The sequence below is a fragment of the Falco naumanni genome, chromosome 3, assembly GCF_017639655.2.
Source record: "Falco naumanni isolate bFalNau1 chromosome 3, bFalNau1.pat, whole genome shotgun sequence".
In the NCBI taxonomy this organism is placed as follows: Eukaryota; Metazoa; Chordata; class Aves; order Falconiformes; family Falconidae; genus Falco; species Falco naumanni.
In genome coordinates, this window is record NC_054056.1 from 38051992 (window position 1) to 38070349 (window position 18358).

General features: G+C 37.8%; 1 protein-coding gene across 9 annotated transcripts in view; it reads left to right on the forward strand.

Annotated features, from left to right (window-relative positions):
- CTNND2 (catenin delta 2) overlaps positions 1-18358 on the forward strand; it is a 680248-nt gene that overhangs the window by 537154 nt on the left and 124736 nt on the right. For all 9 annotated transcript variants that reach the window (XM_040587098.1, XM_040587100.1, XM_040587099.1 and 6 more), the window contains one exon: positions 6958-7141. In XM_040587098.1, coding sequence (XP_040443032.1) covers positions 6958-7141 — 184 coding nt within the window. The remainder of the gene's footprint in view (positions 1-6957; positions 7142-18358) is intronic.

Consider the following 18358-nt stretch of genomic DNA (forward strand, 5'->3'; position numbering starts at 1 on the left):
TCACATGTTGGGATGAAATTTTGTTTGAAAGCAGTTGATTTTTTTTTTCTGTGTTTCACTTAGAATTAATTGCTTTTAGTTTGGCTTCTGTGTTTAATGGGACCAGTTTCATCACTTAGGATCAGTTAGGAAAACAAGCAGGAACCACTGCTCTTTCCCCAGTAATTCCTTCTACTAATTCCTCTACTGTCTAACATTAAAGTTAATAAATGTCTAAAATTCTTGTCCGACAGTTCTTCCCTTCCACAGTTACATGTTAATTTAAACTGTACAGCAGAAAGAGAGCAGCAATGTTAGGTCAAAATTCAGTCCTGTAAGAAGAATACAGACATTTCAATTAAAGCAATAGCATTTGGACAGAATTTATTTGCAAACAATATTAAAATTCGTCCCTCCGTTTTGTTTTAATAAAATCCTAGATGTAATTTTGGAATGAAAAGAGCAGTAATTGAAAAAGAAAGTTAGCTTGTCATAGGAAATGTTTATATTACTTCTATATAGTCATGTGCTTGTATGTATCATGATCAAGCCGTGTTTGTTTTTAATTAAAAAAAAAAACCAAACACAAAACCCAATAATCTTTATTTTCTATGGAAGTTTTTGCTCTGTAAGGCTATGAGTGGTTGCAAAGGGAAAAAAAAATCATCTGGCTACAACTTCACATACTGTTCCCGAAACCCCTGGCTGCTTAAGACATTTACTGAAACCCAGTCTTTCTCAATTTGAACTTTTCATGGGTCGTCTTACACACAGATAGAAAACCACCTCTGTGCATGTAAATAAGTGAATTACAGGAAAGGTGCACATAGGTATTCATTCAGTAACCAGATAAAATTATTTCAAGAAAACTGGTGAAACTTCTTCCTCTGTTATGCCAATTTTAAACTTATTTTTATAGTGTACTTTTAAGGAGCTGTCTTATGAACTGCGAATTGCTCAGGTGCCAGAATTCGAATCAGCCACTGGTTGTTTCCTATAGGAAGTCTGTTACCAGGACCAGTTCCTCCCCTTGACGGTGAGCTGGCTGTGAAATCTTACCGTGCTTTGTGTTAAGGCATGTTGGGGTTGGTATCCAGCATCTTTCCAGCAGAACTGCTGCAGCGCGTGGGGAGCGCAGACCCTGCTGCCAGGGCGCAGGTCCAGCCCTGCAGGGCGGCGCTGCACCGACGGGGGCGCCAGGGGGCAAAGCCGAAGGAAGAGCCAGAAATCACTTTTCTAGCACTTGAGAGCGTGGGGTAGAGGATGCTTTTCCTGCAGACTCCAGCAAAAGATCCCTTGTGTTTGTCTTCTGTGCAGGGTATTTAGCTCTCAGATTTCATTCTTAATTGTCATGTTCATGAGGGAAACTCCCTCTAGTACCCATGTGTGCGCCTTCAGCGTATAAACCAAACAACCTGCCAACGCTGTTAGCTCTTCCTTGGATGCGGTCTCCCAGCACTACCAAATGACATTCTGCATCAGTCCATGACCAAACTATTAAATTAAGATGGAAATTAAAAGCCTAGATGAGTTGGAAGGCTTTTAAATTTTTATAAAGAATATTAAATGAGAAAAATCTTAGTATAACTTTAAGGTCGACTTATACCAAATTCAGAAAAACCAAAGTCTTGCTTCTCCCAATAATACTTCCTTACTTACAATCGCTTTTAACGTATAATTTATTTGGCAAAGTACATCTTTTGCAGCAAAATGAAAAGATAAAATACACAGTGGTAGTGTGGCAGGGGCAGTGCTTTTTAGCAAAGCTGCCTTTTCCAGTTTCTTGTTTTCCTTTTATATTTGTAGTCTTAAGTTGTTCTAATGTTATCCTGAATCTGGGTTCTTCACCCAGTGCGCAAGAGCCAATCCACGCACAAAGTGGAGGTATTTGTTTATGGCATGTCTGTGCAGAAATGGGTGCCGGGTGCTAAATCCACAAAGCTAGCACGCCTAGTAAAAATTTCTATACACTTGTAACAATTATTTACAATTACATTTAATCACAATTAATTCTCATTTGTTGATACAATCTTCATCTCCATTTAAAGGTACAGTGTGTTTTTTTTTCACTAGGCATGTTATGTGGGGAGGGGGCTTTGTTAGTAGGGGGTTCTCTTTACTCAAAGCTGCATCTTTGAGTGGTGATGGATCTTAGGATAGTTCGCACATACTTCCAGTATTTTTTTATTTAGTCTCATTAATTATTTGGTTCTCCTTGAGCTTATCTTGTTGTGGCACAGCTTGACATATTTATGGTATCTGTTCCTTCTCCCAAGGCCATGTTTTGTTACCTGTTTGTAAGCATTTAGCTAATATCCTCCGTTTTTCAAATTCTTTCTTGTTCTTCACTACAGATGTTTCCTTCCCCCCCCACCCCTCTTTTTTGTCTTTAAAGTAAATAATTCTTAGATCACAGAGGAGCTTGTTTATATGTATAAAGTCATATTTTGTGGTAGCATTAAATCATGCACTGAGTAATTGTTAACACTTTCCTGATTTTGCACACGCTCTCTTGCTAGGGTGATATTTTTGCATGGAAGTGTTTGATCTCTATTTTCTTAACTTTGAATGGAGTAAGGATAGCATGTGGCTCATCTGGTCTTTAGTTATATATGGCTATAGATGCACATATGTGAGTACTAGTTCTAAGTAAAACACTGGCTAAAAAATGCACTGAAGAGTTTAATCAGGATGAGTTTCAGCTCCAGCCTGATTCAGAGATGATGGGGTTTTGTCTCAGACTGCTCCATTAAATTGAGTCCCTCCAAATTTTTAAATACTTTGCTTCTTTAGGGTAAGTGGTACAGAACATATTGCAATAGCTTAAATTAATTTATGTAAAACTGAGTGCTGTTTCTAAGCTGAAAGTATTGTGGACAAGCTCTGTCTGCAATAACTTCTCATCAGCCTGGACTGTGCTTTTAAAAGACTTGGTCTTGTCTTCAGTCTTCTGGGCTTTGGCTAAGAGAAAGATAAAGTTTTCCTGGTTCTTGGTTCTCTCAGTTCCCTCCTCCAGTGGCAACAAATTTAAGTTGCCTTAATTAAGATCTGTGTGTAGTTTTCCTTATGAACTGTATCTGTACAGTTATGTCTTTGAAAAGGTTGATTATAACCTTTTTCAAAATTTATAGCCAGTTTTTAAATCTGATTGTCTTTGCTTGTGAAAGGCCTTCTTGTAATAGATGATTTTCATTTGGTGTGTTAAATAACATTTTGAACGTAGTAGATGCATGCCCTCTGATAAATTACTCCAGAAGATGTAGCTTGATACAGCAATATCTCCATAGTGAGCACTCCTGTAGACTCCCCAGTCCTTTGTCTGATGTCTGCAAGACTGCTAGTTGGTACTCAGACACAAAATCCATCTTCCAACTGGAACCAGCTGAATGCTTTCAGTACCAGTTTCTCCTTAGTTTTGAATGCAGAATGGGATTGCAAGATGCTTTCTTCTGTGTGCTTCAGTTCGTTATATGTAAGGATGAAAAACTTCAACCTGCAAATAGACATGATCAGTCTGGCATAGCTATTTTTCTCTTTCTATGAAGCATCCAACACAGTCTAAAGTGATCTGCAAATGGGAAGACAAAACACCTACTCTGAATGCCTTACAACCTTAAAAGCGAGGAGGAGATAAGATACTATGAGCACTAGTGACTGGATATGAGATGTTCAGCACTGATCTAATGGTCAGTCTGTGGATGCTGAACTGTTGTTGGACTATTTTATTTGTTGGATTAACAGCTCTATTCTAGTACGTACACAACAGCATGGGTCCTACTGTTTGTGAGGAATCGCTGGTATGCCCAGTCAGGTCCCTCCCCTTCCTGTGGGCAGCTGATGACACACAAGTGATTTAGGGGGCAGCCAAGGCACCTCTTGAGGCTATTCCAGACTTGTTTATTGTGCTCAGAGACCCAGTACAGTCAGGGCTTTCAGAGTAAGGTGGCAAATGATCTCAGTGACAAGATCCTTACTATAATCTTAAAAGGCATGTAATGCATATGTGCTTGAAAAGTATGTTCAGAGTCATATGGAGAAGAAGATGCCCCATAATGGAAGGTGCCTCAAGTAAAAGATTTATTTTCTTATCACTTTCTCTTGCAAAGTCAAGGCAATGGATCATCTTCTTAGACCCCACATAAATCTAGCTCTGGGTCGTCATTTAGTGAAAGTAATGGAAAGTGAATTGCCAATGCCCTTTCATGATTGCAAATTAAGGAAGGGTACAAGGAGGCACTTAAAATACCAACCTCAGCAAGTAGCAGACTCCCACTACTTGTGAGAATAAACTATAATTTTTCAGAATATTTTTTTTTCATTAAGGTGGTTGCTAGTACTCAAAGACTTAAAATTAGATAAAATACATTGTTCTAGCACAGAAGAAGATTATCTTACATCTTAAACTGTATGCGAGTTGCAAAAAATTTGAAGGCTGTGTCAGGCCTACTGAGCAGTGCTCTTTTGCTTGACTCTGCCTTGACTTATAGTCATTTTAGGAGAATATAGAGCAGCTAATGTAGTCCAGTGATCCCTTCATCCTCTTACTATGAAAATTTAATTTCCAGTTAGTGAAACTAGATCACACTTCTTGGCTTTTGGGTAAATACGTAGGTTTTTATTTGGATTTGGAGCTTGCCTGTTACTAGTTGCAGTTCATAGAGCAAAAGCTCATGTACAGTGTCAAGTGGATTTTAAATAGAGAAAAAGGGCTAAAAGATTATTTCTGGGTCTCTCAACTATTGCTGAACACCAAGTTATTGTGATGTTTATGTGAATTTACTCTTAATTAGCAAGGACCTAGAGTAAATAGAAAATAGTGTAGACACACATTTTTAAACATGTTGCTTAGGCAGGCTTCTTGTGTTTGCTTCTTTTGAATTTTTTTCTGCTTTTCCGGTTTATGACTAGTTCTTGAGGCCCAAAGTACTGTTTTGTTGCCATCAAAACACTCTTTTCTGCTTCATTTCTAAAATAGGACTTCTTCACAAAGAAGCAACACATTGTGATGCATAAGAACTAAATCCGACCTTGAAGGGGGAAAGACTGGCATTCTGATTCTTTATTTCTATACCCTACACATAATTTACACCTGTCTAGATAAATGTTAAAACAGTGGCAACCACATTGTTTGTACTGACTGAAACCAGCAAAATACTAGGTATTTCAGGAATAGTAAATGTGCCAATAAAGCTTATTGAGAATAGGTCATAGAAAAGCTAGTATAAATATCTTTATGGCCCTTATTCCTTTAAATATGTTATTGCTTTACATAAAGGCATTCGGAACAGAATTCAAACAGTTTTTCCCCTTTCAAGCAGCAATTCTCAAATGAAAAAATGAAGAGTATTCTTATTTCTGCCTTTTTTTTTTTTTTGTCTGTAGCTGAAGTCTGTCAGTTTCTGCCTGTTTACTACATACAGAATATTTTAAGATTTTGTTGGGGTTTTTTATTAGTATGCTAAGAAAATCTTTTACATTAAACTGCATAACTGTCTTCGCATACACTTCCATATAAAATAATTAAAACATGAAATTGGATGACTGAAACAGTCTCCCCATAGAGGTAATTAATTTTAAAGGGAAACCCAAAGATGTACGTTCATTACACCTGTCCTTCAAAACACAGAATGCTAAAGAAAGCCTTGAGCAAGTGGTGTTCTTGCTGCTTACGTTTATAAATGTCTGAGTCTGTTTGTAAGGTCTTTAGCAGTTTCCTCCCACCACCACTCGCTTTGGAATTTCATAGCGTAATGTTCCTATTTGTAACCTCGCGTATACAATGATGATAATCTTTCTCTGTGTTGATTCAAGGCTTGATAGCCATAAAGGCAAAACTCAGTTTTGCCACTCAAGGTTAGTGGTGGGTCCGCTGGGCTACTGTCACTGTGGGAAGGAAAGTAGGAAGGAGTAGGGTTGGGTGTATGTTGGCAAGGGGAGGACGAGGACGAGGCAGGCTTGCTCTTCCAGCTGCTCCTGGGAGGACACGGGGCTAAAATAACCACTGCTGCTTCAAACCAGCGTATTGCCCTTTGGCTTCCTCCAGCACTAGTAGCTGCCCGGCAGCACCAGGCTTTTGGCACAGCACAAAAGTCAAATGTGTTTTTCCAACAAATATGTAAATTTATACAAGGGAATGAAAAGCAGAGTCTCTTGCCCCCAACAACTTCTTGCCTGTGTTCTGTGTGGCACGTCTCTAGTGGCCCTGATCCTTGCAGCTGTGCTCAGAAAGCTTAGGCTCTTGATTGCTCTTCCATTTCTTTGGCACATTGGGAATTTTCACAGAAGGGTTGGGGTTTTTTTAATTCCAGTAAATCTTCTTGTGAGTTGCACCATTAAGCTGGTTGTTTCTGTGCAAAACCAGTAGTATTCTGTAACTCTGTGTAGTAAAGTGTTGACAAAATAGAAAATTACTTGCTGGAGTCCAGGATAATACCATACTACTGTATCAGGTTGTGAGGGAAGTCTTTTTCCTTGTAGTATAAACGAGCCTAGACAGTTACTTTCATTACACTGAAGATCACAGAGTTGATGTTTTGTACTTTCAGTGCATATCAACAGTGATAGTCTTAGCATAAATGAGAACCTATTTTCTGCTATTGTTTTTTATTATTATTATTTAGAAGTAAGAAATCTGAAGTCTTAAGCCCTAAAAATATGCATGTAATACATCATCATTCCATGTGTGCTTCACAGCCTAAATAGGCCTAGGTCATAACCAGCTGCTCAGTTTTTAGGCTTAGCTCTGAGAAATTTCCAGTGTTCCTGTGACAACTTGTTGTGTATTCAGAGCTGTATTCCCACTGCAAAAGCATGCAGGTATTGTTTAGCCCCATTTACAATGCAGTGGGGTTTTTTCTTGACAGAAACACCTTTATTAAGAACACCAATGCTGTGAAATGTGTTGGTTTTTTTTTAAATAAAAACTATTCAGTCTTCATTGCAGGAGTGTTAATAATTAGTCCTTCGCTTTTTTTGTAGGAGTTCTCTGGAATCTATCCTCCTGTGATGCACTGAAAATGCCAATCATCCAGGATGCCCTTGCAGTGTTGACCAATGCAGTGATCATCCCTCACTCTGGATGGGAAAACTCTCCACTCCAGGATGATCATAAAATACAACTCCATTCATCACAGGTGCTGCGCAATGCCACTGGGTGCCTAAGGTGAGTACTGCAAAACATTTGTTTTGTCTTAATCATCTTGCTTTGGCTTGAATTGATATTTCTCATTCTTAGGCTTCTGTGAAGTAAATAATTGGTTTGTTTGTCAGCAAAGATGATGACTTTCAGTGCTGTAAACTTAAACTTGGAAACTAAATAGAAAACAAGGCCATTCAAAAAACAATGTCTGGAAGCGCTGTCATGGCTTTTCTATATTTTCTTCTCTTAGCAGCTTTGATCAGTCTTTTCATCCAAGCTTGTATATTACAGATATTCTTCTCCTTGTAGATTTGTCCCATCTCCCAGTTGCTTAGTGAAGTCAGTATGTTCTCGCTATTACACCTAATTTAATCAGCACAAAAAGTAATGAAGATGCTCACAAAAAGTAACATGCCTTACAGGTTCCAGATGCCATTGCTGGAGTTACAATAAATATATAAAGTAGGGTTTTTTTCTGCTCTGTGAAGATGAGAAACGGATTTCAGTAAGAGACCAACCAATTTAACATTATTCAACTAGGATACTTAAATAGATACTTTACAAGTATGGTATTTATTTATGTTTATATTTGTATGCCAAACTTGCATATGAAACACCAAAGTACACTTATATAAATATGTCCAATATGATATGCCTGTTTCTAAAAATCACTGTAGATGTAAGAATGAAAATAGGATGAGTAAGAAGTTTCAGTTCTGACAAAACCTTACAAAAGGATTGAGTCACAGCAATTTCTGAATTCCAATGCATATCATGTTTTTGAAATATTTTAACATATTAGGCAAGTTTTTTCAAGCATTGCATTTTTTTCTTTTCTTCTTGTATATTGGAGATTCTGTAGTCTTTCTCAAGAGACATGAAAATTGATTAGTTAATATTTTTACATACATACATCATAGGAAATTTGTTAGGTGAATAGTATGTATCAGTAATACAATCTGTGTTATATGCTGCATCCAAAGCAGATATCCATCAAAGAGCAAAATAAAAAAAAACTTCAATAGGAAGCAAAGTAAACCAAATATTTTTTTACATATCCATAGCAAGCACCTTTTTGTCTTTGTGCTATTTCATCAAACGGAATGTCTGACTTTCAGAACTAATATTTGAAAAGTTTAAGTGAAAAAGTATTAATTACTATTGATGGTTTATATGTAATTGGAAGAGAAAGAAAGACAGAAGTTAATAACTTCCATATTGCAAATATACTTGCATCGAGCTTAAATGCAGGTATGTATATGTGAACACCAGATATTTTGGGATATGTGACTGAAGCTAGGTGTTTGTACCAGAGCTGGATTGATTTTTGAAGAGTTTGGTAGTATAATTATGTTGCATTGCATTCAAATCACTAGAAAAGAAGTTGCTGAAATCACTGTGACAGAAGTCATTTCATAAAGACCTGTACCATGTTATACATCTCACACTTCCAGTGTTTAACCTGTCTTAGATAAAGAGCTGCCTCTGGAAGAAGTGTCCATTACAAATGTGGGGCTTTATGGTGCCCCTTCTCTGAATGGGCATGTCCAGTGCTAGTCTCCCCACACTTTAAGCTTTATCTTCCTGTTAATTGTTCCAAACTGCTTCTCAGGGAATGATATCCATCCCTGATCCTGCAAACCTCAGTTCTTCCTGTCTCATAGTTGATGGATTCATTGCACATTGGTCTTGAAATCTTTCTTTTTTTTTTAACCTTTCCTTTTTTTTTTTTTTTTTTTTTGCGTGTGTGTGTGTGTGTGTGCACGCACCCCTTTGCAAACTGATTGTGAGCTTACTGTAGCCTGTACTCTGGGTCAGCCTGAGGACTTGGGGCCACATGAAAATGGTATGTTGCCTGATCTGTTGCTTTGCAGCAAGGCTTACTACCAAACTGCTTGATGGGATGCTGTCATAGCAGAATGGCTTCTGGTCAGCTTGTGCAAAATAAGCTCATATCTGCCTGCAAAAGACTGTGCATATTGTAACTCCTGAATGCTTCCCAGGTAGCTGTGACAGCAGCTCAAACAGGTGTCCTGAGCAGGTTGGTCTTCCTTCTAAACCCAGGCCCTTCAGCCATAGTACAGCTTTTTAATATCTTTCTGATATCAGACCCTCCCTATATTCCAGATGCATCTTTCTGTCCTCTCTAACAATTTCAGGTATTTATTTGGCTTTCACCCATCTTCTTTAAATAATTTCATCCCACTTAGTCTGGATGCTCTTTGGCAGAGCCAGAATGTTGGAGAGGGTTGAACTTACTCTTGCTTCACACCACCCAGAACTTTCTTGTTTACCTTTCCCCAGTTGCTGTTGAAAGTATCTCTCTCTGAACAAAATGTCAAGTTTTAAGTTTGTGGAAGAGAGAAAAGTGTCAGTTGACCTCTGAGATGGTAACTGGATTATTGCGTTGAATTCATGTCAGGTAATGGGGCTGTAGGCTGGAGGGAACAGCAAATGTCAGAAAGAAAAGATTAGAAAGCTCTGGAGATGGATGGAGTAGTGCATGCTCTGTGCAAGCAGTACTTCAGCTAGCATTCCTTAAATACCCACCACCCCCAGTAAACTAAAAAGCTTTCATGCTTTCCACTTGTAACTAGTTACAAGCCTCATATTTCCATTTCGAGATCTCATCGGGCAAGGGAGGTAATTTAAATCAAGATGTTACGTGGTTTCTGGCTGAGCTAGTGCTGTGTTTATCTGGCAAATGGAAGGTCCATCATAGAATTTCTTTGAAGATTCTGGTTTGATTGTCCTCTGCTGTTTTCTTTTTCTCGTTTTGCTAGAGCTGGTTTTTGAAGAGGCACTGGTTAAAATTCAGTCGCATCAGGATTCTCAGTGACAATGCTCTGTATTATAGGAAAAGAAGCGGTGTTCAGAATACTTGACAAATGTTTCTGAACCTGTACTGCTGACAGATTTTGGAGACGTAGTTTCTATTACATAAAGTTTAATGCTAGCAAATATGCCAGGAGGATTTGCGGGTTTCCTTTCAGACTTCTGTGCCTTTGGTTTTCTGGTGCATTCACTGCAGAAAACTTTAAATAAATTTTCAGTTTCTAGATGAGACTTTCTTATGCTTTTTCAATTAAAAAGTTGCTTATTAACTACAATTTTTAGTACATTTAACTGCTTATTCATTATCGTGCTTAACCACATTCTTAAGGCTGCAATTCCAGTCACACAGTAATCCAGCTGAAATCAGTATGAAACCATACATATGAAAGACAGCAGCAATATCAGACCTTCTTTTCCTGTTATTTTCTTTTTCCCTTAAAGATGTTGTTTACAAAGTGCACTTTGCATACTTTTCTGATTTGAAAAAAGAAAATAGCTTTAATACAATATTGTACTAATTAATTTTACATAACTTGAATACTTTGAAATGGTTTGGATAATTCAAAGCGCTAAATACAGCATTATACCTATCACTTATAAATTTATTCTTAATATTCATCTTTCATAAATTGCCAGACCTCACTGTGATGTGTTGGAGCAATCACCCAATTTACTTGCCTCCCCACTGAGATGCTAGTACCTTACCTCATTAAGATCTGTGAAGGTTTTACTTCTTTTTTTCCTTTTGGATTTCAGCTGTGACTGCTTTATTTTTGATAAGGAAATACTGTATCTTTGGTTTATAGTTTCGGTTAGTCTTACTAGCAAAAGTCAGATGAAAACTGAATTTGGAATCACAGTTGCTTGGGGGAGGGGTGGAGGGTTTACAATCCCTAATCTGAAATTTTAAAGTCAACGGGAGACACATACTGCATAATGTTGCCTTAACCTGAAGTGTCAATCTTACGTTTCAGAAAACTAGATCTCTGTCCAAAGACTATGTGAAAAAATACCAGAAAAAAAATCTTTCCAAGAGTTTTTGTCCTGATGTACAGTCTGGAAGCTTGTTTTTTTCTATGAATTTCCAATGAATTTAAGTTAATAGAATTTAATCTGAAGACTTTAAAGAATTTTAAAAATTTACTCTTTTAAGATTCTAATCTGGTTTTAGATGCAAAATCATAAAATGCTGTCTTTTTCCTTCTTCCGTGTTCTATTTAATTTTTCATCGAACGCTGAAGATACAGGGGCAATTGTAAGAATCAAAGATGTATTAAAATATTTATCTTCCCCCCATTAGTGGATTAGAAATTGTATGGGAGAGTAATTCAAGTAGTTTTTGTTTATAAGGTCCCATACATTTCAAATTTTCATATTTTATACTTTCATACTTGTCAAAACCTTCACACAATACCATGAATAATTTTTCAACTTTAAAAATTATGTAGCAAGCTCTCAGAGCAGAAAAGCAGAGGGGAAAATTCATTCTTTTAAAACATGAATTAAATGTAACTGACCCAGTAGTATTTACTGGACAGATCAACATTTGGCAGGATCAAATCACCTTGTTAAAACAATTCGAGTTAACTGTGAAGCCTGAATATCAAATGCTTTTAACTGTTTTCTGAATGAATGATTGTTTCACGGACGTTTACAGCTAATGCATTTATCCCACCATTTTATTTCTCTTCCAGTTCCCTTCTAAGCACCCAGTCTGTTGATTCCTGTTCTTAGGAATATCTATAATCTGTTTTGAATATAATATTCTGCTGCATACTGACAAAAGAAGATGTGGGAGCAACATAAAATAAATAGCACAGACTGTATTATTCATCATCTGTTTAGTTTCTAAAGAAACATACATCTATATGAAGAAACATTTTAGATATATGCAAAACATGTTTTTTTTAAGAAACTGAACTGCTACATGTACATATGTGCATGTGTATATGTGTGTGTATGTATATACATATAGATCTGACAAGGCTGATAATTGAAGCTAAAAATATGTTTCTGTCTTTACTGACTGGTGCAAGCTCTGAATATCTTCTGTTGGGTATAAACAGAGCTGACTCCTTACAGAAGGACCAGGACCTTTGCTGCTGACTTTATGATTCTGCTCCAGTCAATAGAACAGTCACATTTTCTCCATCCCTGGGTATGCCGTAGTGGATATGGAGACTTGCTAACCATCTCAGTATTTCCCTTGCTTTTTTTAGAGCACGGGAGCGCTTCTCAGGCTGACCTTGCAATATTGTGCATTAGATAACAGAAGGCCCATGCTCCATTAAGAAGCCTGTCAGAATCCAAACTTAAAACTCCTGTTAATTTTGTATTTCCACTGGCAGCCTGCTCAAGGGAGGGACTTTTAGTACAAGTGGTTCCAGCAAACGAGGTGTGGGAGAGAGACAACTGCCTAGAGGGATACTGAGGCAGGGTTATCCACTTATAGAGAGGAAGCTGTCCCCATCCAAGCCTGCAATTTTTCTTTCCCTTAGCCTGTTTAAATACAGTCTTATCCTGGGTAAAGGGGTAATCACCCCTGTTCTTGTGTTTTTAATACATTTTGAGCTATTAGAATTACAAAGCTGGTGTAATTAACATTGAAGGACCATCAGATTCGCAGACTCGATGCCAATTATCTAGCTACATTCTGTGAATGCATTGTGGTGAAACACGTTATATTTTATGTAGTCTGTAGAGTTGCCCTCCATGTGTTAAACCTCATTTGGTCACAAATAGGATGTCGAACCAGAGTTCCTAAACTCCAGGGTTATACTGGCTATACTGTGTCCATTGTTAAACAAATGCATGCTCTCCTGAGAGCTTTCCTCAGCTTGGATTTTTCTCATGGACCTGGAGTTTGAAGTAAGTGCAGAGGTAAGCCTTGTCAAGAAGCTAAGGAAAAGTTTAGTTTTAATGTCTGATTGTGAAGTTCAATCCCTTTTCATTAAAACTTAAACTCTTACTGAAATTATATCATTTGTGCACCTGGGTCTCAAGAATGACAAGCTGTAGAGGAACTGAGGGGCTAATGCCAACTCTCCATTATTTTGAAGAAACTGAGAAGGATTCCTGACATCTACTGTACAAATGACTACCAGATAATTTCCAGTTTTATATAAATGAAGGTATCTTGATCACAACTTCTACATCTTGTCTTTCCAGGGTAAAGCTGAATGGCATATTGCTTACTTTTATATGTATTAGCTTAGAGGTTCTTTATTACTTGTACACAATGAATTCTGAAAAACTCTTTAATAAGTTAGAAAATTCTTCTCAGAGTACCATGCAGGAGCATAGTTCACGAGAGCGAAAATGAGCTGAACTGCTGTTTCTTGTCTTTTAAAACAATACAGAAAGGAGTAAGCTCTAAGGTGCATTTATCTAATGGCAGGCATTTTAATCAATGAGTAGATGTCTGTGTAAGAGCCTGGGGTTTAGAGGCTTTGCTTATTTCTAGACTACAGATGACTTACCAGCTCTGAAAATGATTTGTAGTTTTGATGTTGTTAATAATGAGTTTAAGCATCAAATTTCAGGCACCCCAATTCAAAACTTTCAGACAGGCTGCTTTCATGGCCCCGAACTATGCAAAATGTATTTTTAAAAGACCTAAAACTTTCATTATCTCATGTGTAAATCTTCACAGCCATGTTCCTAGTCTTCTAACCACAAACAAAAATGGAAAAAATCACAGAACATGAGTAAGAGTCAGTAGGTTGTGCAAAATGTATTTTTCGCCTTTTCAAGAACATGAAACGACCTAGAAAAAAGACCTGAGAGTCTAGAAAAAAGTCACAAACCAATCTTAGATGCCACAAGGATTGCATCCTAGTTAAGCATAAGGTTTTGGAGGTGAATTTCTGCAAGATATGAGAGATTTTTTTACTGAATGCTGTGATCATTCAGAAATTTATCTGAAATAAAAATTAATGTAAAGGTTCTGGGGGAGAGGGAGACTTTAGTGTGACTAGATCAGTGTCCTCTGATTGCTGCTGTAATGTTTTTATTCAGAATATACTCAAGGGAAAAGTACCAACAGAATTAAATGTGTAGCTGTGTCAGATACTTAACCACCCCACTTTCTCTTCACAGTGCAGTTACTCCCACTTTGCATATTCATGAACAAATTTATAAGGTTTATACAAGGTCATACTGTATTAATTATAGCACTGGTATTCAAATAGCTCTCTGAAGCTTAATGCTTTTTCAGCATTTCTGGTAAAAGCATTACTTAAGCCTATCAAATTGATGCTACAAATTCCACGTGGCTCTGGAAACTCATTCTGGGCTCAAGTTGATAAAAATCTCCAGCAGAAATTTTGGTTTAAAGTGAAGTTATGGAATGCCTTTTGTATTCTTCTTTAGTCTGAAAAATAGTGCAGCATTAATTCCAGACACTTTTTGCTGTTATATACTTAAAAACATATAAAAAGCCTCGGTGGCATACCGCTCTCCTCCATCATTTTATCTGATGAGAGACACTGGGCTGCTCTGCCTAAATCTGCTTTCAAATGCAGAAGGAACTCCCACTCTATTGATTTTTCCCTGAGATAGCCAAAAAATGATCTGTCAACATCCATCTTGAAAATATTATTTAAGAGATCCCTGGGCAAACAAGGAAACTCATTCATATTTCAGTGGGGCTTCATGTTTGCATACAAATTAGAAGTATTGGACCTGTATGTCAGAGTCTGGTAATTTAGGACCTAGGTGACATTTAGTTTCTATTCTTCAACTAGGATCTTTTATTCTTTTTAACATGATTATATGTGAGTTTTTAGGGAACAAAAAAGCAACTTAACTGGGTGTCATACAGTTACAAATATTTACTTGTTGCAATGGCAGAAGTGTGTTCTTCCTGTAGTTTACTAATTTACTGTTGCTGGAAATTATGCACACACATATGAAAAGAATGAATGTGCCTCGGTACCTATGCTTTCATCTTACGGTATTCTTAGGCTCAGCAACAATGACAAAACCATCAACTGCTGCCTCTTAGGCTTCATGGCTTATGGTGTTCCCTACCCTTGGATTAGGGATGTGTTGAATATCTCAGGTATGTTTTGAATGACTGACTGTTCCCAACTTTTGGTGGTTTTAATTCCTTTCAGGTTGAATGCCTGCTGTTAACTAGTGCCTAATGTGAAAATTAAAGTCTGCTCATATTTGCATGGTTAGGTAGTGTTAATTTACATTTCCTTCTGTCAGAGCGTTAAGCTGCGTGGTTGTGGATGCTCTGAAGAAAGTGAAATTGTTTGCTTTGTGAAAGGGCTTAGATTCTTTGGAGTTTTATTCATCTCAGAACAGTTTTCATTTATGCAGTAGTGAGTGTTAGCTTGGCAGACACTGTAATAAAGTATGATCTGAATCTTGGTGTCCTGCTGACTTGATTTGAGCTGACTCCCAGTCCAGCTGACTATAACAGGCCTCCTTCTTGCTGGCCAGCTACAGAGCTGGGTATCACAGTGACACAGCTATTTTCTTTCTGGGAAGAGTCTCAAAGCCTAAGTGGCACCACATGTATTTTAGAAGGTGTCAGCATGTCCATGCTGTTACTGCATGGGAAGCTGATGAGATGGAGCCAATTCTGTCTCGACTGTCTGGGCCCATTGGGAGGAATCACAAGGGCCACAGGTGTCGGTGGGAACCGGAGTGTATGTCTGCTGTTGCTTTGCTGACTATCCAAAATCCTGGATAGTCCTTTTTGAATGGGTACTTAGAAAAGCTGGTATACTCCGGCTCCACAGATAATATTATTTGTCTCAGCATGAGAGGAAAACTGATTGTGACAGTTCTGTAGCACTTCTCATGGTCATGGTGACTGATGATAGAGGATGATGTTTTATTTACCCAAGGAAGATGAGAGACGTAATCATCCAGGGTCTGTATGCCCACTCAATTCCATCACAGATAATAAAATAATACTCAGTAAGGTTCAGCTTCCGTGGTGCTCATTGCATGATTCGTATATTAACTAGCTCTTCTCCTCTTAAAACTGTTAGCATCACCAGGCAATATGAAAAAGGAACATGTGAAAACTCACAGCTCTGCACAGTGAAGGAAAGCCAAGGCATACTTCTGCAGCTTTCCCTCATTATCTTATGATAGACTGCTTCAAATCTGAAGAAACTTCCACTAGGAGGGAGAAGATCATTTGGTCTTTTTGCTCAGTCTAAGGATTTTCAGCAGGGATATCTGTTTGAAGTACGCTGAGCTTGCTTCATCCTTCTGGATAAGCCAGCCAACATCACAGAGTAAAACATTTTATCACCCTCTTTCAGAATGTTTTGTGCATGTGAAACAGATCATTTCAAGCACAAGAGTAATTAATGCCAGCAGCTCAAGTTGAGCCCATGCTCAAGTCTTCCTGCAAGAAGGCTTTGATGGCATTCCACATTCCTGCAAGTTGGTGAGCTACTGATAGCTCATGAGAGGCGGTCTCCAGTAATACCCTCAGCGTCGAAGCCCTAAGATCTGCAAGTCCCCAGGAACCACACTTACAAAGTTTGTTACTTTTATCTGTTTTGGAAATATTTTCCCAGGAAGCCTCCTGATGAAGTAAGTAAATAAATAAAAATACAGCTCTTGGAGGTGTGATGAAACAGACTGCAGACTGCCAAGCCTCCATAGTTTACAGTCCATTCATGATGTCTGAGCTGAAGACTGAAAAGCAGCAGGTATTTCTGGATATCATCTTTTGTGATATCTTTTGGATATCAACTTTGCCCAGTGAGTGTTGAGCTTGTGTTCTTATTGTCACTACACATTTCCATAGAAGAGTTTTATTGCTTTTTAAGATTCTTCCTTGAGTGGAGAGGACAATCTAGTAAGAATACTTTGAGAAAGGAAGATGAACCCCATCACCTGCAATCAAATGGATTTCCCCCGTTCTTGAGAGGAATAGCAAAGTGGACAGCTAATTTGGGGGTAAATTGAGACTTTTATAAATACTAAAGTAAAAGGCATGTGATGCGCATCACTAATTAAGTTTCATCAGATTTATCCAGTTTGAATATATCTCTGGACGTTATGCAGACACTCACACATTGGAATGAGAGGGTTCAAAGCTAGGGCAAGGTGATGATGATTTCCAGCTATAGCTTCTCACTGATAGCACACAGCCTTGTGGACACTGCCTCAGCAAGGCAACAACAGAACTCGTTGAGACGATTTTCCTGTTTTCTGCTAGCAAAGTCTGGGCTAGGTTTCTCTGTGATATGGCAGGGAGGATGGAAGGCTTTCCTCTTTAAAAACTAGTTAAACAAAGATGATAGGGGCTTGTGGGGTTTGGAGTTTTTTTCTGTTTCCTTCCCTAAATTAGCTTTGTATTTTCAAGTTACTACTATTGAGAAAGTTTCCTTTGGAAAGAAAGAACACATTCTTTTTTAAAAAATACAGTAATAGTCCTGTATTTTAAATGCATCTGCATGTACTATTATGAAAACATTTAACATCTGCCTGATAGTATTTTATCTAGGATTGCACACTGCATACAGAGGATTTCCGTGACAAAGTACTTCTGAAGTGTTCGTCCTAGTGTAGCTTTTTTACTTTCACAGCTCATTTCTTTTTGACAGGTACTCATTTATTATAGTTAGTTGGTTACAGCTTCAGCGCTTTCTCTTGAAGGACAGTAACATTGTGAAATAACTCCTCCTCTTCCCATGCTGTCATTCATCCATCTTTATGTCTGATTTACTATGCACAGAAGTACACTACTTGGAGAGTGTTTCAAAAGAGGTGGTCATGAAAGGGGACCATGTAAATAATGTCCATATACAAATGTGGGTGTTTTGTGTTGGTTTTTTTTATTATTATTATTCCCTAATGAAGTAAAATTACATAATAAAATAGAAAATAAAATATTTTATTTTTTAAATTATACCATTTAATTCCCTATGTTCACTTTCTGTAATTAATCCATGTTGAGGACATTTTTCAGTAGACTGGTCAAATTGATTTTGATTGATACCTGCTGTCTTTGGTTGCCAGACTTTATGCAAAGGAGTGTCTTCTAATCTGTGCAAATACAAGAAAATGCACAATATTGTTTGTACTTTAGCTAGTTACTTATGTGTTACAGTTAGCTGCTTGTGCTCACAGTCTGGTTACATTCCAGGCTGCTCAGGTGAGCACTTGCAGTCAACGAGTAGAGCTAAGGCTGCCCGGCTGTGGGCACAGCTTGTGGCCTCAGAAGTGTTTAAGTTTCATAACCTCACAGAAACAATGGAGATCTTGTATTTAGTTAACAAACTGGATGGATGGGGTGGGAGGTCATCCTTTTTATAGATCATGTGATAAAGGGAGCACAGCAGAGAGTAACGGTTCTGTTTACATTCACCTACAAGCATGACCAAGTGGCGGAAACAAACATTTCCGAGTTTGTATGAATATTTGTTG